The sequence below is a fragment of the Rhincodon typus genome, chromosome 6 (genome assembly GCF_021869965.1).
Source record: "Rhincodon typus isolate 14 chromosome 6, sRhiTyp1.1, whole genome shotgun sequence".
Classification (NCBI taxonomy): domain Eukaryota; kingdom Metazoa; phylum Chordata; class Chondrichthyes; order Orectolobiformes; family Rhincodontidae; genus Rhincodon; species Rhincodon typus.
Window position 1 is genome coordinate 16,066,199 of NC_063337.1, and position 21,766 is coordinate 16,087,964.

General features: G+C 43.4%; 1 protein-coding gene across 1 annotated transcript in view; it reads right to left on the bottom strand.

Annotated features, from left to right (window-relative positions):
• Window positions 1-21,766, bottom strand: part of LOC125483322 (gamma-aminobutyric acid receptor subunit gamma-3) — a 548,041-nt gene that overhangs the window by 201,505 nt on the left and 324,770 nt on the right. Inside the window, exon 10 of the mRNA XM_048598107.1 lies at window positions 3,533-3,542. Within this exon, the coding sequence (XP_048454064.1) occupies window positions 3,533-3,542 (10 nt within the window). The remainder of the gene's footprint in view (window positions 1-3,532; window positions 3,543-21,766) is intronic.

Genomic DNA, 21,766 nt, shown 5'->3' on the forward strand with positions numbered 1-21,766 from the left:
GGGTCTAGGCCCGAAACGTCAGCTTTCCTGCTCCTCTGATGCTGCTTGGCCTGCTGTGTTCATCCAGCTCTACACCTTGTTATCTCCTGGGCATATGTGCCATTTTATGTACTTGCTGCAGAAACAGGGGTGATTGCTTCACTGAACTTAAGAAAACACTGGGGAATCTGGATATATAGTCTGTACTGTTTTCCTTCACTGTTCTGCTGTGATTGCTGTATGCCAAATGAATTGACTTCATAATCTCTTTATCACACTACCCTCTTCCCTTAGCAAGAGGAATTTTGCAGGGGCTTAAGGTACAGCTAACCAATGTGTCAATAATTTGAAATGGATTTCAATCAGTGTAGCAAGGCAGTACTTTGAAAATAATGTTTTAGGAGGTGTTTTTGCAGCAGCTGATGCAACAGCAAATAAAAAAAGGCAAGTAATGTGCTGACAGCAAATGATGAGTGAGTATCACATTATTTGAATAAATGCGATTATATGTGATCCAAAAGTCTTGGATTGTGAACGTAACAAATGGAAAAATCCCAATTGGATTGCAGTTAGGAAGATCGTCTCTTGTCACACAAATATAGTTTTTTAGAAACCTCTCTTGAATTCTCAAGAATTAAGGAGGCAATGGCCTATTGGTATTATTGCTGGATTATTAATTCAGAAAGCCCAGGTAATGCTTTGGGAATCCAAGTTTGAATCCTGACCATGGCAGATGGTGAAAATTGAATTAAACAAATTCATTTTGAATTCAGAGTATATCCATTTTGGTAGCAAAAACCAGAAGGCAGATTCTTGTCTAAATGATGATAGATTGGGAGAGTGGGTGGTGCAATGAGATGTGGGTCCCTGCACACCAGTTGCTGAAAGCAAGCATGTAGGTATAGCAGGCAGTGAAGAAGAAAATGGAGTGTTGAAATCATTTAATTTTACAGGACAGAAGAAGGCCATTTGACCATCATGTCTGTACTGGCTCCTGAAAGAGCTACCCAGCAAGTTCCGTTCTCCAGCCCTATCTTCATTGCCCTCTAAATTCATCACTTTCAAATATATATCCAGCTTTCTTTTGAAACCTCCTATGGAATCCACACAGAGAATTATGCACGTGAACCCCAAAGTCCCTCTGCTCTTGCACTCCCCTCAAAGCTGTACCATTGAGCTTTTATTGTCTCTCTGTGGTTCATCTACCAAAATGCAGTCCCATACATTTCTCTGCATTGAAACTCGTCTGCCAGGTGTCTGCTCTGAAGTCACTCAGCATCATCCTCACAATTCAATATTCTCTCTGGTTTAGTATCATCTCAGCACCCATCTTCAAAATCATTTATATAAATCAGAAAAAGCAAGGTTCCAACACCGATCCCTGAAGAGCTACCACTTTCAACACATCTCCAATCTGAGAAATGCTCATCTATACCTACCCTCTGTTTCCGATTTTTGAACCAACTTCTAATCCATGCTGCCTAGGACTCATCCAACTCAAACATTTCTAATTTGCTAACCAAACTGCCACATGGCACCATATCAAACGCTTTCTGAAAGTCCAAATATACAACATCCACAGCACTACCCTCATCTAATGCCTATGCCACCTCATCAAAGAAGTCAATTAAATTTGTCAGACACAATCTGCCCTTGACAAAGCAACATTGACTGTCTAGTATTAATGCATTTTTTTCTCTGAGTTTATGGCCTCCATCAGTATTCCTACTATTGATGTCAAACTGACAGGCCTGTCGTTTCCTGTGTTATCCTTTGTTCCTTTCTTAAATAACATTGTCACATTTGCAAGCCTTCTGTGCTCTGGTTCTCATCCTGTGTTCAGAAAGGCCTTTAAAATTTCCGTCAATGGCACTGCAATTTTCTCCTTTACCTCTCTCAGCAATCCAGGATGCATCTCATCTGGGTCTGGTGACTTCTCTACCTGGAGTGCTGGCAGCAATTGTAGCACCTCTTCTTTATCTATTACTATCAGTCAAGGATTAAGATTCCAGATTGGAAAAGGGCAGATTTTTAGGGCTCAGTTGCTCAACACCCATATTTTTAATGGTCAACTGTCAGCATTTTCTAACTTGGTAAAGACAGAAGCAAAATACTCATTTAGTACCTTTGCCATATCCTTTGCTTCAGTAAGCAGCTTACTCTGTTTGGTTCTTATGGTTACCACTCTATCCTTCACTAATCATTTACTGTTAATGTATTTGAAGATTTTTTTAAGATTTGTTTTAGTGCAGTCTGGGCATCCTTCCTGCAAGGTTCCTCTTAACCTTCCTTACTCTGGCCTTGGCCTCACTCCTGCATTTGAAATTCTCTTCCCAATTTCTATTGCTATTATCCTTCTGCGATGCATCATATGCCTTCTTTATCTTTCTTATTTTCTCATCAATATCCTCAGTCATTCAGGATACTATAGGTTTGGATACCCCATATTTATTTCTCATTGATATGTACGTAGCTTGTACCCTATTTATCTCTCTTTTGAAAGGCACCAATTTTTCATCCAATGTTTTATCCAGCAAATGTATTCCAATCAACCTGCTCCAATTCAACTTTAAGACCCCTAAAATCTGCCATTTTTCAGTCTGGGATCTTAATCCTTTGTATCCTTTTCCTACTTAATATTGGACCTTATTGTATTAAGATCACTATTCCCCAAATGCTCACCCACTCTGACACTCTCCACTTCGGCTGCCTCATTTCTTAGGACCATATCCAGTATAGAATCCTGCTTGGTAGGACTGGAAATATACTGTTCCAGGTAGTTCTCCTGCACGCAGTGCAGGAAGTTCTCCCCTTCCATGTCCCACACTCTACCTTCTTCCCAGTCTACGGGAAGGTCATTAAAATCAACAATTACCATAACCCTATTTGCCCTCAAGCATTTCTACTTCCAGTTCCCCAATTTTATTCACTATGCTCTGTGCATTGACACACATGCAATTTAACCCTGCCCTTATCTCTTTCTTGGCCATTGGAAGACAACCATTTCTTTGTTCACGGTCAACACTCAAGCCTTTTCTCACGTCCCTTCCCTGTTCCCCACCTTCTCTCTTTTAAGAATTTACAAGTCTCTGAGAGAAGAAATTCCTCCTGATCTTTGTTCTAAAGGTGTGACTCCTTACTCTGACATTATGCCCTCTGGTTCTAGATTCTCCCACAGGAGGGGAATACCTTTGCACATCTACCCTGTCAAGTCCCTGAGAATCTTTTAAGCTTTGATAAGGTCATCTCTAATTCTTCTATATTCCAATGGGTACAGGCCCAATCTACTCAACCTTTCCTCGTTAGAGAGTACAGGCCCAATCTACTCAACCTTTCCTCGTTAGAGAGTACAGGCCCAATCTACTCAACCTTTCCTCGTTAGAGAGTACAGGCCCAATCTACTCAACCTTTCCTCATAAGAGAGTATAGGCCCAATCTGCTCAGCCTTTCGTCATAAGACAACCTTTCTATACCTGGGATCTAGTGAACCTTCTGTGGATTGCCTCCATTGTTGGCATATCTTTCCTTCTATAAGCGGCCCACAACTGTTCACAGTATTCCGGCTGTGGTCTCACCAGTGCCTTACTTAGTTTTGCACAGTATTAGCAAAACCTCCCCCTTTTTATCCTCCATTAAATAAGGTCCAACATTCCATTTGTGTTCCCTATTATTCTCAGTTTCACTGCATAATAAATTGTGTTACTTTGAAGTCTCAGCCTGATGACAGTTGTTGGTTTTGTTTTCTCCTTTACCCGTCTGTCCTGAACCCAAGTACAAGCTATGAAATAACACAATACAAGAAACTCACAGGAAGCCCCTACCAATTGCAATGAGATAACGATCAAATAATTTGCTTTAGCAATTTTGATTGAGGAATAAATATTGGCCAGGACTCCAGGAATAATGAGTTGCTCTGTCATGTCTATTGATACTTAATTGTTTTGTTGCTTACATATCGACAGAAAGACTTATATCACTGGGACTGTTAGGCTTGAGGGCAATTAGTAAACATTAGACACCAAGGATTTTCTGCACGCCTAAATAAATCACTGTAAATCAGGTCTTTTAATTTGATCTCAATTTTCTTCCAGAAAGGAAATGATACGTTGCAATGACATTGGACCAGGGGAATAACACAGTTGTGACCAGTTTGACCTGCATGCCCCTTGGCTTCCTTGTACTGTTGAAGATGAGAAAGAATTCACTATAAATAGCAACCACCAATGCTGTTTCATTGATGTTGTTTACTGTAATCTTGATGTTGGACTGCATAGCTTGAGCTGTGGGTAGGCCAAGTAAACAAACAGGCCTTCCATTCATCAAAAACACCAGCTTGCTTGTCTAATTTAGTCACAGTACTGGAGGACGTGCCTTTCCATATTAGATATCGGGATCAGTATGTGGTGCAGTGTCGGTCAGATACCAGGCTAGTAATAATAGGCTGATAACTCCATTTGAGAATAATATCACTGCGACAGGATTTTTCCCTGTGGGCTTCTGACCCACACCATCAGGTTCAAAAGGTTCAAAACAAACCTGCACTTCGCCAGAAAAAGATTGTTTGTTCTCAGATTTGGGAAATAATGGCCAGCGGACAAGTTAGCCATCCAGTTAGAGACTCTCAAAGCTGAAAGGGACACTCAGAAGCCTTCCAGACTGAAAGCAAGTGCAATAGGGTGTGACCGTAGGTAAGTGAGGGAGCATGTGCTTCAAAATGGAGGTGCCTTCTTTCCAAATTGTTTCAAGAAAGTGGGCTTTGTAGCAAGGCCATGGATTTGCAGGTGAAGATGGAGATGGAGTCCCTCCACAGTGTGGTCATGAGCCACTCCTGCACGCAGGCTGCCTGGTTCCTGACAGCTCTGCGAATCTGGCTATTATCTGAAATGTCCCATGCTGCCTTCCTCAACTGGCTTTAAAGAGAGCTTATCCAGATTGTGGTATTTGCTGATTAAGAGATATTATTGCACATCTCTGGAGCAGGTGGGATTTGAAACCACACCTCCTGGCTCAGCGATAGGGATGCTACAACTGCACTACAAAAGCTCCTCTTATCTACCTTAAATGCAATTTTTGTTGGGTAAGGGATATGGAGTTAAGGCAGATCAGTGGAGTTAACATACTGATGAGCTGTGATCTAATTGAATGGTGGAACAGCATCAAGGGACTGAATGGCCTACTCCTTTTCTTAGCACTCACAAGCAGTCTCCTGTTCAAGTACAAACCAAGCCTGAGTCTCTTAGCTTCCAAGAACAGACAAGATCTAGCATTTTCAGGGTATTATGACCATTTTATCCAGGTTAACTGGCTACCTGGTGATTCATAGCACCAGTAGATGCTTAGAGTCCAGCCCCCATTTTAATTTAGTCCTCTCCCTCACTCCTAACCTTTCCTGGGGGTTGTGCATGTAAATCTTTCATTCAGAAACAAGGGTGATTTGGTAGTGGAGAAAGAGTTTTTAAAAAGTAACTCTGGTGACTTGGTAGTGCGGAGAAAAAGTTCAAAGGTGTATAAAACCATCTCTGACAAACAGAACAGAACCCCTACAGCATGGAAACAGACCATTTGGCCCAACACATCCACACTGAGTCTCTCTGAAGAGCATCTCATCCAGACTCACGGCCCACCCCCAACACTATCCCTGAAACCATGCATTTCCCATGGCTAATTCACCTAACCTACACACTATGGAACTATTCAGCATGGCCAATCCACCTAACCTGAAGATCTTTAGACCATGGGAGGAAACCAGAGCACCCAGAGGAAATCCACACAGACAGGTGCCAGAAGCTGGAATTGAGCCTGGGTCACTGGTGCTATGAGGCAGCAGTGCTGACCAGTGAGCCACCATGATATATATGGATGGATGGAGGGAGGGAGGGATGGATGGATATATACATACATATATAAAGTCCAGCCCCTAAACTGAGCACTAAGGCCCCTTGTGACAAAGTGGTAACATTCCTGCCTTTGGGTCAGGAATATCTAGGTTCAAATCCCATCTGCTCCACAGATGTATTACAACATATCTGATTAGGTTGATTTAAACAAAAAAAACTAGAATCAGCACTAACTTGAACTGGTCCACATTTGAGGACATGCTTTTCTGCTGCCTAAATGAATGTTATTATTTACAGCACTACCTGCAGTATGATTTGTTCCTGTGCAGGCTGCACATATCCTGATTTGTTAGAGATTTATAGCTGGATCTCATTATTTCATGATGACTATTGCAGCTGAATGACTAACTCATTAATACTTAATAATTTCATTTTAGAATGTGCAATAGGTTTTGTCCTTTTGTTGGCACCCACCATTATGACAACAATTTCACTGGTGAAGAAAGAAACACCACAATAATAACAGGTCTTTCACAACCCCAGGACAAACCAAAGGGCTTCACAGCCAATCAAAATGAATATTAAATTCTATCACGTCATGATCACAACTTCTCAGGGGATCTTCCTAGGACTTTACACTAAATATTGGGGGTGTGGGTTCAGTTGCATGAAAATTTTAAAAAAATGTTAAAGGAGAAAATAGGCTTGCAAGTTAGTGATGGGGCTAATTATTACCATAAAATAAAAGGAGGGGATGCCTACCTTGAAGAAGTTACCCTCCTCCCTCCAGAAAGACCTCTGTGGATCTCCCACCTCTCTATTTATTTCAGAGTCCCCTCCCCTTCCCCATTTCTGAAGAAGGTTCCTAACCCGAAACGTCAGCTTTCTTGTTCTTCTGATGCTGCCTGGCCTGCTGTGTTCCTCCAGCTCCATACTTTGTCAATATCTGACTTCACCATCTGCGGTTCTTGCTATTTCTCTAACAGAATGTTGGCTCTTATTTCAAGGGGGTTGGAGTATAAGATTAGGGTAGACTTACTGCAACTCTACAAGGTGCTGGTGAGATCTCATCTGGAGTACTGAGGGCAGTTTTGGCCGCTTATTTAAGAAATGGTGTCATTTTATTGGGGGCAGTTCAGAGAAGGTTCATGGGATGATCCCTGGTATGGAGGGATTGACTTATGTGCAAAGATTAAACAGGTTGGGGCTCTACACATTAGAATTTAGAAGAAGGACAAGTGATACCATTTCTTAACGGGCTTAACATGGTAAATGCTGAGAGGATGTTTCCCCTCATGGGAGAGTCAAAGAACAGAGGGCATAGTCTCAGAATTAAAGGGCACCAACTTTAGACTGAGATGAGAAGAAATTTCTTCTCTCAGTGGGTTGTGAGTCTTTGGAATTCCTTGCCACGGAGAGTTGTGGGGCAGGGTCCTCGGGTATAAGGCTGATATAGTTAGATTCTTGTTCAGTTGGAGAATGAAGTGCTATGCGGAAAGGGTAGGAAAGTTGACCTGAGGGATATCGGATCAGCCATGATCTTACTGAATCACAAAGCAGGCTCATGTGGCCAAATTGCCCACTCCTGCTCTTATTTATCATGGTCTTATTAAAACCTGTGAAGTAAGTAATTACTGGTGGAATGTGACCCAATGCAGTGACCATTTTGAGTACAGCATGCTCCTACAAACTATTTTGATGATTTTGGTTGAGGAATAGCTAATGGTCAATGTCCCTAGGGAGGACTCTCCTGCTCTTTTCTGATTTAGTGGAAATTTTTGCATACATTCATCCAAGCAAGCAGACAGGGCTTCGTTTTAGCATTGCACCTAAAGGACAGTGAGTCTGACAATGCAGCACCTCCCAGTTCTCCATTGGAGTGTCAGTTTAGACTGTATCTCTCGAGTTGGGCTGCAAATCACAATCTACTGACTTAGGCGTCTAACATCAGGTCGATCTGCTTTCTGTGTAAAGTGCTGTGCGACTTGTCGCTTCACCCAAATGGGCATAAATGTCCTCAATGGAACACCTCATCTGAAGGATGACAACACAAACGGTCAGAATGGTCTGTGGTTTTGCTGTTTCTTGCTGAACTTTAATCTTGACACTGATCCAGCTCTGATGATCTGTTGCTTAGTTTCCACATCTGCTGTGTGACATTTGGCTTGATAAAGCTTCCTGAAATCTCACGTCTGGTGCACTCTTTCTCCACGGATTGGCAGCACATTATTTCTGGTGAATATCTTTCGATGATTTGTGGTTTGATTTCCCGACTGGCTTCAGTGATATTAAGTCCACTGCTTGTCGATTTAAGCATGTTCAAGAGGCACCTGGGGATCAAATGCTGTGTTGTGGAAGTACAACTGACTGTATTCTATTTTTGCTGGGAAGAGAAATCACTTATGGATTTCATAATCCTTATCACAAGTCAGCTGCATTTTGGATATCACACCGTATTAAATTTATCTTGTGATTGGTATGCAGCCTAATGCTGCAACAATATTGCATTGAAATGTAATTAGAAGCGTGATCAAATAGCCACAAAAGGAGTTATAAATTCATGTCTCAAAAGCCAGGTCAAAGAGTTAGGTTTTAGTCCTTCTAAAGAAGGAGAATGATGCTGAGAAGTTAAGACGGGATTCCTGAACTTTGGGTCGAGTCAACTGAAAGCACAGACACTAAGAATAGACCAATTAAAACCAACAATATGCAAAATATAGCATGTCTGACATGTGAAGATCTAGGAGGCTTGGGGGAAGGTTACAGAGATAGAAAGAGGAGGAGGAAGAAATGGAGGGATTTGAAAATGAAAATCTTAGGGATCGGAGCGATTTGGGCGATACTGAAATGTGTAGTAGAATCGGTCAAGAATTCTGGCGAGGCCCATCTCAACATCAAAATCTTCCTACTCCATCTTTCATGCCTTTCACACATGGCACGGTGAGATTCTCACTCGGCCATGAGGAGTTGCCAATTGATGGGGATCGAGGCTCATTAAATGCCTCATTAATGACACAGCTCATCTCATTAACATTCAGCCTTCAGTCTTACCAAACTAGCCAAACAAGATCAATGTTGGGAAAACTCAGCGAGGAGACAACAGCGGGTACCTGGTGAAATCAGCTTGCAGCTTGCTCCAGGTGGTATCCATGTTACCCTCAATTGTACAACAGCCCATGGCACGAGCGACCAGGCACCAGGCACATGCACCCCTCGTCCACATATATCATCATCTAGCATCTGTCAACCCATCGTGACCATCCTGGCACTTCTCCACAACACTGGCAGTGTACACTGGCACCACAGGCTTGCATTGCAGGACACACTGGTAACTAACAGAGTGGCTGCTACGGGTCACTTTACCCGCAGAGATGGGACATCCAGCTCCTAGACTGGACTAAGCAGCATCTCTGGAACGCTTGCATGGTTACTGAGCACCTACCTTTGAGCTCACCACATCCCTGCCTTGCTTTACCTTGCCCTGCTAATAAGTGCAGTCACACACACAAGGCAAGATACCATGCTGTGAAACACGCCTCACTTCATCGTGCAATGTGCTACATCAATCTCATACCTACACTAAGCAATATGGCTGCAAGCACACTAAGTATGGACAGGATAAATGCCTTGATCTGTGAGGGAGGGAGCTGTAGCAAACACTGATCAGACGGTTTTTAAAGTGAAAGAACATTGGTCACAGGCCCAGGTAATGTACAGACTTCTTCATCCCTGGCCATCGGACACAGTGATAAACAAGTCATTTTCACCTGTGCCACCAAAATGTCCTAAATAGGTTTTCTTGTTTCCCTCATGATGCGTCTTAGTGTAGTCCCTGCTTCTGCAGCTGGGAGCATGCTTAGCCATTCAAACTGTTGGCTCTGGAGGTTTGATGGGGAGACTGTGTGTGTGTGTGTGTGTGTGTGTGTGTGTGTGTGTGTGTGTGTACTACTATCTGTTGCTGGGGGTCCTCCTAGTGCCACCCTGTCTCCTTGCGAGGAGGGGCACCATGTCTCCGGGCAAGGTTTGAGTCTTTCACATGATATGCCTTCGTTCCTTAGGGCCAAATTCTGGGGCAATGAAGTGCAGGGGTTTGCCCCTTCTCCAAAGCCCCCAAGGACGCTGTGCCTGGCTTTCCATGGCAGCTGCCAACCTGCCCACGGAGACAGAAAGGTGCTCACTCAACTCTTCTGCAGCTTCTAGGCCATTGTGCGATACATGCCCATCTGCTGCCGATGCTCCTCCCTGTGAATGAAGTCTCTGATTATCAATACAACTGGGTCCTCTCCTGCCTGGGGCTGAGTGGGTACCTCCTCTGTGGCTTGGGATGTTTCTTCCTTGGACAGCAGAGGAGCTGTCACTGTGAGGTACTCACCAGATTGTGCTCCTACACTGCCTATGCCTATCGTGCCACCCGAAGCTCAGTATCTGGGCTAGTGGGGTTTGCGGGAGCCAGCCTTGCTGGCACTTCCTCTGAAACCTCGGCACCCTCATCCTCGGAGGTTCGAGAAGGTGTGTCTGAGGGAGCAGGGTGGGGAGGTTGGAAAGAACCTTTAAGACCAAAGAGAGTGAAAGGACTGCACTCACTGGGTTAGAATTGCTGTGCAATGATTGTGACTGACTGCAGCATTAACGTGAGAGATGCAGTCGAATGGAGGGTGTTTCTTACTTGTTTGGTGGGACATAGATCACCACAGGACGGGTCTTGGCCTTTTCATGGAAGGACCAGGATTCCGTTCTCGTAGGGGGTGAAGAAACAGATATCAGGCACCACCCCTGCTCCCTCACATGCACAGGCTGTCTCTACCCTCCCACTGGCTATATTCTCCTGCAGTGAGAGAAAGAGGGGAAATGAGTGAGATTACATTGGCTGGCACAGCTGTCAGTGCTGGTGCAGATGAGGGTAAGTTGGTGAGATGTACTAAAGGACTGAGGGGGAAGCAGTGCAGAGGCCATGCAGGGTTAGTGGTTTTTGAAAGTGGTGAGTGAGAGAAGGTGACTCAAGCGATAAGTGGCAGAGCATTCGCCTTGGTGGGAGCTGTGTGCAGTAGCAGAGATAGAGCGAGTGTGGAGATATTGGACGGAAAATTCTGGCACTCTACCCTGGCAGAGTTAGAAGGTCATTAACCTTCTTTCCACATTGCTGTTCTTTTAAAGATGACAGCCACAGGGAATGCCAATGTTTTGACAGATATCCACTGAGTGGGGAGTGTGCCAGGAATGGTACAGTGTGACGGAAATTGGGTCTGAGAAATGCTATAGGGGTATGGTAGGTAATTAATGAGGCAAGGTTGATGAAACGGGGTGAGTGTTTCTCCAGGCCAAAGTATTTCAAGTGAGCAAGAGCAATCTTCTTGGAATGTCAATCCAATCTATGACAACAAATGCTTAGCTGTCTTTATTCTGAGGCTGTGCAGTGAAAACTTCCGAAGGGCATGAGAAAGCATTACTACTGAGCAGATCAGTGTGAAACTAAATTGTTGTCACAACAAATCAGTTTCTCTAATGTTAACCATACATCTAAAGTGTTACTTCTTTTGCATGGTTCAATACTGGATCAATGTTAGTAGGTTTTCAAACACTCACAATAGCTATTAATTTGGGGATTACCTTTTTAAACTCCATTTAAACTTTCCACTGGCACAAGGAAGTGTGGTTTGTTATTTTGTGCATGCAAAAATTATAAAATGTTATAAATGAATAGAGATTGAAATAAAGCATGGGAAAATGGATCGGTAATTAATAAGTGGAAGCTCCATTGGGCTGCTATGTCTTGGAAGAAAGAAACAATCCCAGCTTGTTGCTTTCATTTCCAAAATCCTCTTTAATTTTCCATAATGGAATAACACAGACAATGCATTAGTTTGGAATGTTGTTACTAAAACGTGTTGGAAGTTTTCCAAATCACTCAGCTCAGATGTTATTACATAGCTCCAGAGGTGGTAGGACCTGAACCCAGGCCACCTGGCCTAGAGGTAAGGACATTATCACTGCACCATAAAGGGCCCTTTTACTCCTATGTATATCATCATAGATACCTATGTGCGACTGTGGGGTAACATTATAGGCTCATTTACACTTACAACACGAAAGGAGGCTATGCACAGTGGCATGGTGGTTCAGTGGTTAGCATTGCCAACCCACCATGGGGTAGGACTGTCTGTGTGGAGTTTTCACATTCTCCCTGTGTCTGCATGGGTTTCCTCCTACAGTCCAAAGATGTGCTGGCTCGGTGGACTGGCCATGCTAAATTGCCCCATAATGTCCAGCGATATGCAGGTTCAGTAGATTAGCAATGGGAAATGCAGGGTTACAGAATAGGGGCGGTGGGTCTGAGTGGGATGTTTCTCAGAGGGTTGGTGTGGACTCACTGGGCTTAATGGCCTGCTTCCACACTGTATAGATTCTAATGATTCAGGCCTTTGAGTCTGTGCCAATCAATAAAGATCGTTTTTTTTAAATTTCCCTCATGAGACGCGGGTGTTGCTACCTAGGCCACCAGTTATTGACCATCCCCAGCTGCTCTTGAGAAGGTGGTGGTGAGCTGCCTTCTTGAACTGCTGCAGTTTATTTGTTGTAGATAAAACCCTGAAGTTGTGAACAGTGCTATATAAACATGAACTTTTCGTTCACAGACACCACAGAATGGAAAGAAACCCTCCTTTTGGCCAGGTGAAGGAAGTAGTCATTCTTTCGAGTCTCTTTGCATCTAAACTAAGACAACCAAGTGATGGAAGTTGGAAATTGATTCAACTATTTTTACTAATTCAATGGCTGAGTCAGCCTGCTTCAACAATGCTCTAGTTTTGATAACCTGGCATGTTGATAACTTGGGGACATACTTACTGTTGACACCAAGGATTCTTCAACAACAGCCAATGTGCTACCTGGATAAACATCTTTTGGAAATGGAAAGATTAGGCCTCAAGATCTGTTGAGCTCACTTTGTCATTCAAGAAGAACATGCTGATTTTTGATCTCCACTTCACTCTCCTGCCGAATTCCCATATTCATTCATTCTCTTTCACTCACATCTATTAATCTCAGCCTTGATTATACTGAACTACTGAGAACATCCAAACAAAAGGACAAAAACAATAGAAGCAGGACAAGGCCATTTGGCCCCTCGAGCTTACACCACCACTTCACAAGCTTCTTCAACCTGCAGAAGAGTCATATCGGACTCAAACCTTTCACTCTCTTTTTGCTCTCTGCAAATGTCTACAACTGCTCCAGCATTTTCTGTTTTCATTTCAGATCTCTAGCATTCACAGAGCTGTGCTTTGTAACATCCTACTGCAGCAATTTTGTGTCTTCATCACAGTTTACTGCCTCACCTAGCTTTTTACAAGCAGAACACTTGAATACGTCACTCTCAGTTCCTTCACCATTTGTTATTAATATAGACTGCGAACGGCTGAAGTCCCAGTGCTGATCCTTTATAATAGCCACCAACCTGAAGATGCCTGCTTGGTGCTACTTTCTTCCTTTTCCTGCTTACTGATCGCCTATTCATGCCAAATGTAATATCCCCAACTCTGTGAGCCCCTATCTTGTGTTGTAATCTTTTATATGGTGTCAAAATGCCTTTATTGAGAGGAAAGAGAACTTGCTTGGTTGTGACAGCTACAAATACTAAGTGAATAGGTGATCTATTGAATCCATTGATCGGATTCAATCCAAGCGAATGATGAGGACCTCCTGAGGAATTTATATATTTATGCAAACTTAATATATTTATATAAATTATACAGAAGAACGTTTGTGCAGATCATGTCAAAATTCTGACATTGACATATCTCATCTCCATCAAATCTCGACCCATGACTCAACATCAAATGCTGTTTCACACTTCAAGTGAATGCTTTATAACACTTCTTACTTTCAGTGAGAGTTCTGCTATTAGACTGAAAAAGGTCAGAGGCTTGATTCTAATCAATGTTTAGTTGTCGAATGTTGGTGTATCCCATTATAACTGAATGAGCTTCCTGAGGTTAAAAAGCTGAGTTCTGATTAGAATAGAGATCCTAATCTTCAGATCAGTCAGTAAAATCACTGTTGGAAATGATCTTCTATTGTACCAAACTCCTCTCCTGAGCTGAAACAAAATATACTTGTCCTTGCACATCATTGTGACAAATCAAGATCAAAAGATAAATGTGCACAAGGAGGTCACTCAAGCTCATCTAAGCTTGTCTCTACAGCAGACCATGCAAGTCCTTCTATGTGACATCTGATCCTTTCTTAAATGCCACCAGGGTTTTTTGTCTCCACTGCTCTATTTGGAAGTATATTCTACCTATTGATCGTGTTGCATGAACGAAATATATCAATATTACACATAAAGCTGCTTTTTACTAGTTTGAATCTATGTTCCTTTATCTTCCTCCATCTTTTGGTTCAACACAATTTCTGGATAATTTTTTCCCATACACATCAAAAGTGGAAAAGCCCAAGTTTCTTGGGCCTTCCTTCATACCTCAGTTGTCATATGCTCTAGGTTGGCCTTCTGGCTTGTCTCTGACTTACTTGCCTCCATTGTCTGAAACATTCCCTAGTCTCTCAGTGACATGAAGTGGGTCCTGACCACAAGAACACAATGGTTTGAATGTGGAGCTCTCTCCTCAAACCATTACTGAAACAAAGTCCATTAATTCTATTAAGAAGCAATTGGACAGTTTGTTAAAAAAAAAAATCGATGGAAGGCAGGATGAGGGTGTGTAAGATTGATGTTGACCTGGTTAAATATACAGTTGCAGACATAAAGGTGTAATCACTTATGTGGTTTACGTTCAATGACATCTTTTCACTTGGACACGTTCTCCTATAAGGGAGGCAATGGCCTAGTGGTATTATCACTGGACTGTTAATCCAGAAGCCCAGATAATTTTCTGGGGACACATGTTTGAATCCTGCCACGGCAGATGGTGGCATTTGAATCCAATAAATATCTGGAATTAAGATTCTAATAATGACTGTGAATCCATTGCCTATTGTCAGAAAAACCCATCTGGTACGTTAATGTCATTCGAGGAAATCTGCCACCCTCACCCGGTCAGGCCTACATGTGACTCCAGACCCAGGGCAATGTGGTTGACTCTTAACTGCCCTCTGGGTAATTAGGGATGGGCAATAAATGCTGCCTACCCAGCATCGCCCTCATCCTGTGAATGAATTTTTTTTTTTATTCATTCACGGGATGAGGGTGTCACTGACCAGGCGCATTTGTTGCCCATAATTGCCCAGAGGGCAGTTAAGAGTCAATCACATTGCTCTGGGTCTGGAGTCACATGTAGGCCTGACTGGGTAAGGATGGCAGTTTCCTTCCCTCATGGACATTAGTGAACCAGATGGGTTTTCCTGACAATCGACAATGGGTTCACGGTCATCATTAGATTCTTAATTAACGATATTGATTGAATTGAAATTCCACCATCTGCCATCTCTGAATAAAGGTCTCTAGATTAACAACCCAGCGATAATACTGCTAGGCCATTGCCTCTCCGAATAAAGAATAAAGAGCAAAGAAGTTCCCGGTTTTGAAACTGCAAGACACAGTGAGTGTGGTCTTCTTGATATCAGGCCTTTGAGGACTGGCTGGCAGGTGGGAAAACCGGAGGGATGAGGTGGTGCAAACAGCAAAAGGTCACCTTCCTGCCGCAGTGCATTGTGCCAGAGGTGGGAAAGGTGGCAGGCATGTTGCCCACCTATGTCCCAATGGAGCTACTTAACTGACCATTTAACAGCCTCGTCCCGCCTGAGATGGAACCTACCAGTACTTGCAGGGGCACTCTGCCCATGGAGAGACCTGCAGGTGAACCCCAGTGACCTTGCAGAGCTTTAATATGGAGTGTCCACTATTCTGGGTGCTCTTTGATAGAGCAGCAGCTCTGGCAGCAACCAGTTGCAGCTGGTGAAAAACAGTTGTGAAAAATATGGGCTTGAATTCCATAACCACAGCTTCCCTCCCGCCCATGATCATTTTTGCTTCAGCAGTGGGACCCCTGCATCTGACAAAAAACGTAGCCCCACCACTTCCACCCTTCTCATCTCAGCATTCCTCTGACTCTAGCTGTCAGTGCCTTCAGTCATGTAGTCCCTCATCCCCCACCTACCCACCCCTCCCTCTCTAGAATTCCCTCCCTAAACTCCTCCAGCTCTTCCCGTCCCTCTGCACTTTGACAATTCCCTTCTAATAAACCTCACTTGGGCCACATTATCATTTACAGGCCTTATGTCTCATATTTTGCTCAGCATCCATATCAAACTTCTCTGAAACGCTTCTGATGTCGTTCGACAATGAAATATGCTCCATAAGTGCAAGCGGTTAACAAGAAAGGACTCCATGCATTTTCTGTCAAACTACCAAGAAGTCACTTTGAATAATATCAAGTAAAGAGTGTCACCAGAGGGATCTGCCAAGGTCACAGGTAGCATCCATTATTCCAGTATTTATCCTCACTCTCCTGCTGAATATAGTAAAGCATTATAACATGACGCCTTGCTGGCCAGGCCTGTTGGTTAGTCATCTAATATAGGTCCCTCTCCTACCTTCATATTCCAAACAAAAAACTCAGGTGTAGTTCCCATGGAAATGAAAAGAATATTTGACATCACTCGTGTAGCCGTGGACAGAAGCATTTAACTTTCATAGATTTAAACAGTCAGTCCAAGGAGGATGAAATGGATAATCACTACCATGAAAAACAACAGCATTTGAATTTATGTATTGCCTTTTAAAGTAATAAAACGTTCAAAATTACTCGATTAAAAAGCAAAATATGACAGGAAGTGACAAAAGAAGATCCAAGATGAGACGACTAAATGTTTGGTCAAAGAGGTAAGTCTTAAGGAGTCAGCTAAGGAAGGGATGTTCGGTAGAGAGGCAGAGAGGTGAACAGAATGAACCCAGAGCTTAGGGGCTTCGTAGCTATCTACCATCTACCTGTTCCTTATCCCCATGGGAAATGCATAGATTAAGTAATTTGCATTCAGCTTCTGTCTAAAACTCTCTCTACACTGTCAGCGTTTAGCTTCATTCTATCCCAGAAACAAACCATCCATTAAAATACAGAATTATAACTACTGCCTGGTAAGCAGGTTTAATCCAAATGATTTTGTGGGCTAATCCTCCTCTGCTTGGAAATTGATGACACTGAATTTCTAGGGATTATTAACTGCTCATTATCATATCCTGGCACTTGGATATATGCACCATTAGTAATCCCCTAGACCTCTACCAATTGCTCATCCTCCATTTCTTGTTCCATTAGGAAATCATTGATGGTGTTGATGAAAGTGGAGGAAGATTCGGTGACCTTGCTGCTGTCTCCCTGTATCTTGTGTTAACTGATCTTGGAGCTATACCTTGTCACAGCTCGATGACAGGGGTGACAAACATTTTGATGGTAAAATCCGCTCATCAGGTGTAAATGTTACAGGTCAGTGTAACAACAAAGAGGACCTCACTGTCATTGTCAAATCTGCAAATTCTTAGGTAGATGCACCTGAATCAAACTAAGCAGTCAAATCGGTAATACTGGGTTCTGGAACTCTATTCCTGTTATAAATCTGTGTCCTTCAATCCATCTTCCAATTCAGCTTCAAAACATCCAAGCAGGGAGAAGACCTATTCCAAACTGTTTCTACTTGGTCATGGGATGTGATCGTTGCTGGCCAAGTCAACATTTATTGCCTATTCCTTGTTGCCTGTAACAGCTTTGCAGTGAGCTGCATTCTCAAAACACTGAAGTCTTTGGGGTGTAGGGACACCGTCACTGATGACAAGAAGGGCATTCCAGGACTTTGACCCAGTGGCAGTGAACAAACAGTGAAAAAGTTCCAGGTCAGGCTAATGTCTGGCTTGGAGGGTGACTTACAGGTGGTGGTAGTTCCATGCATCTGCTACCCTCTGTCCTTCTAGGTGGTAGAGGTTATGCATTTGGAAGATGCTGTTGAATGAGTCCTGGTAGGTGGAAGTCATTCTTCTTGCAGATGGTACACACTGCATTTATTGTATATTGGTTATAAATAGTGTGAATGTTGAAGATGCTGGTTGTGATGCCAATCAAATGGACTGCTTTATACTGGATGGTAATCAAGCTTTTTGGGTGTTGGAGCTGCACTCATCCAGGCATTATTCCATCCCATTCCTAACAGGAACTGGGGAGACAAATGGTAGTTGTGTCCTGATTTTTTTTGGATGGTACTTAACTGGTACTTTTGCAACTTGCCAGGTAGATTCCAGAATTTTAGCTGTACTGAAACAGCTTGTTTTGAACTGCAGCAAGTTCTGGAGCACAGGTTTTCAGTTCTAATGCCAGAATGTCATCAGAGCTCAGAACACTTGCAGTACTCAGTGCCTTCAGCTGTTTCTTGATATCAAGTGAGGTGAATTGAATTGGATGAAGACTGACATCTGCCATGCTGGGGACCATGAAGAAGCCTGAGATGGATCATTCACTCTGTACTTCTGGTTGAAGATTATTGCAAGTGTTTCAGCTTTTCCTTTTGCATTGATGTGCTGAGCTCCCGCATTATTGAGGCTTGGGATATTTGCAGAACTTGGCCTGCTGTGTTCATCCAGCCCTGCACCTTGTTGTCTCTCTTTCTCCTGCTGTTTGTTTAATCTTCCACCAGCATTCACAGAATTGTTTTGCTTGAGCGACCAAAACAAACTTCAGCACTCCTTTAAGGACTGTCACCTAGAGACATAAAATTGTAGACTTCGATGTCTACGATTTATGAGCAGTTGTGGCTATAGAAATAAAACTAGTTGCCAAATATTGGAGTTTGTTTCTGCCTTAGTTCCACCTGACTAACAGACAAACTACCGGCCTTGTATGAGTTGTTCACACTGTACAAAAGGAACGTGCAGTAATCCTTGCTGAGTGCAAGTTAAGAGAATATCAAATAATGTAGTAGCTAAAAGACCAGGGATTAGAAGTTCAATTGTAACTTTGTCAAGCTGTAAAACCAAGATGAATGAATTTGGTCAGACTGGCAGTATCTTTGGAGTATTTTGTGTCTGACGTGATTCTTCTTCAAATCTGGGTTCATACTGGTCTCAAAACGTTAACTCTGATGGAATCTTTTTGCATTTAAGTGACGTGGGCTACGGTGGGATTTGTGGTAGAATCAGTCATCTCAACATTGGGAGCATTTGGTGGCAACTTCTATGCTTTTGCTGAGTGGTGAGATATGTACCTCACTAGGCACTGGCAATTTGTTATTTAAGAAGAATAATAGCTTGTTAAGTGCCTTATTAATGGGCCAACTCAAAGCATTTCTTTTGTTCACTTGTGGGACATGGGTGTCAGTGGCTGGGCAGCATTTATTGCCTATCCCTAGTTGCTCTTGAGAAGGTGGTGGTGAACTGTCTTCTTGAACGCTACAGTCCATGTGCTGTAGGTTGACCCACAATGCCATTGGGGAGAGTGGGTGCCTGCCACATCCAGCTTGTTGCTGGTTGGAAAGAGCCTCCAAGTTGCTCAGAACCAAGTCCTTGATTTCCAACACTCCAGGGTCCTCTCTTCTTCAGGGCTGAGCAGTTGCTTGGCCTCTGGCGGTCCTTCAAATGTTTGGGGTTTGGGGCATTTCTTCCACCATCAACAGTAGCAGAGCTGTCACAGTGAGGTGCTCACTAGATTGCGTACGCATACTCTCTCATGCTAATGTTCCCACCAAGGTGCCAGTATCTGGGCTGGTCAGGTGGGTGCAGGAGGTAGCTGTGCCAATGCTTCCTTCAAGACCTCAATGCTGTCTCCATCAGAGGTCAAGGATGGGGTTTCTGGCAATGCTAATCATTGCTCGTAGAGACAATGGACATCCCACCAGTACCTGTCCAACACAACAGACAGAAAGCATCATGGCCAGTGGTTAGAAGTGGTGTGCAGTGAATAAGACTGACAGCAAGGTTACTACGAAGGCTGGAGTGGGATGCAGAATGGCATGGGTTTAGTTAGTGGGATGTGGATGTCCCAGCAGCCCCACAGGAGTGCTCCCAGCTTTCCCCTGTGATGGTAGGATTCTGTCCTGAATAGTTGAATGTTAGGGACCCTTCCTCCCCCTTTTCAGCTCCTTTCTGCCCTATTGTGGGTTTTCTTCTCTTGGAATGAGAGAAAAGGAGCGACTGTTTGAATTGAAAGTGGATGACACAGTCCTTAGTGCTGATGCAGGAGGTGGAAAGGTGCTGAGGGATTCACAGGCAGTGAGGAAACAGCACAAGAGGGTTCACGGTTTGGGAGGTTGGGTGTGGAGGAGAACAGGTAAGGGGAAGTGTTGCAAGTAATAGTGAGAGTGCTACAGCTTCAGCCTAGGTGGGAGGTGAGTGCAATAGTAAGTGAGTGTAAGGAAGCAGAGAAAAGTGTGTGGCACTTACCCTGGCACAGCAGAGAAGGTCACAGATATTCTTTTGGCACTGCTGGCCGTTTTTCTGCACCATTAACACTGCACTGACCTGGTGGCAATCTCAGACCAAGCTGCTAGTGTCTAGTTGCACTGCCTCCACTGTCAGTCTTCCAAGAAGCAGATGCCTGTCCTCTGGACCACACAGCTTGACCAGGATCCTGTTGGAAAATCGCGGTGCCATCTTTTCTTTCAATGACTCTGCCCTTGACCCAGCGGGGCAGCTTTGGAATGCCAGTGTTTGTCTACATTCACAGTTGCCTGTTGAAGTTGGTGCCAGGGATACTGGTCTTTCAGCGAATATCCTGCGAGTGGAAAATTGTTCTGGGAATGCATGTGGTAAAAGGGGGCTAGTATTGGACGTGAAGGACACCATAGGGATGGGGTAGGTCATTAATGCGGTGTGTTTGGTACGATATGGCGAGAAATTGCACTGGGCCTCATGGCAATAATCCCTTCATAGAATTCACACTTAGCCAAACAAAACTGTAAAATTCAGCTCCCTGCTTCTTTCTCCATTGAGGCTGTCAGACCTGCAGAATTTCCTGCATTTTCTGTTTTAGTTTCAGATTTCCAGCATCCGCAGTATTTTGAATAATTCTTATTTTGTTTTATTTGAATAAATTTGATAATTTGCGGTCAAAATCTGTGCACATGTCATTGCTATCCCTTATCCTGTGCTGAACCCTTCAATATCCCAAGTGGCCCATTATTAAAGAGAAGTTGGTTGCTGGTTGAATGCCACTTTCTGGGTATAACTAGGAGCGGACAGTCAAAACCATCTTATAAAACTAATTGTTGTTCACCTGGATCCCTGTCCCTGTATACCAGTTCCATGTTTTTACAGCAACCAGAACTGATGGTCCCAGAGTCTCTAAAACAGATCTGTTGTTAAATACTTAGCTTGCTTTCAAAGCGCCTTATCACATCTCTGACTCCAAAGGTTGTGGGTTCCAGTCTCACCACAAGTCTTGAGTACATAATCAAAGCTGACATTTCAATGTTGCACTGAGGGAATGCTGTTACTTCAAAGCTGGTGCTTTTTGGATGAGACACTAAGCTGAGCCCCATCTGCCTGTTCTGGTGGGCGTTTCCTCGTCTAGAAAACAACAGAGCCTTATCAAGCTGCAATTAATCCAAAGAGCTCTCATGAATCAAAACTGAATCGGAGAAGTTAATCAACATCCTGTCAAACCAGAGATCATACTGTCTTGAGCTATCATGATGCTTGTAAAAGGTAAAATTCATGATAGGTCTGCTGTGTCATTAGAGAGATCAAGAGATAGAAGATTGGTGGTGAGTTTAATGTGAGGGTCACTACACCTCTGGTGAAGGGAGACGTTAAGAAGGCTGGACCTTCATGGTAAACTCAGAAGGTGTGGGAATTGAAAACATGCTATTGATGTCATAGTGCCGTCTGTACTCACAGCACATTACAAACTCTGAGATAGTAGGAACTGCCGATGCTGGAGTCTGAGATAACAAGGTGTGGAGCTGGATGAACACAGCAGGCCAGGCAGCATCAGAGGAGCAGGAAAGGTGGCGTT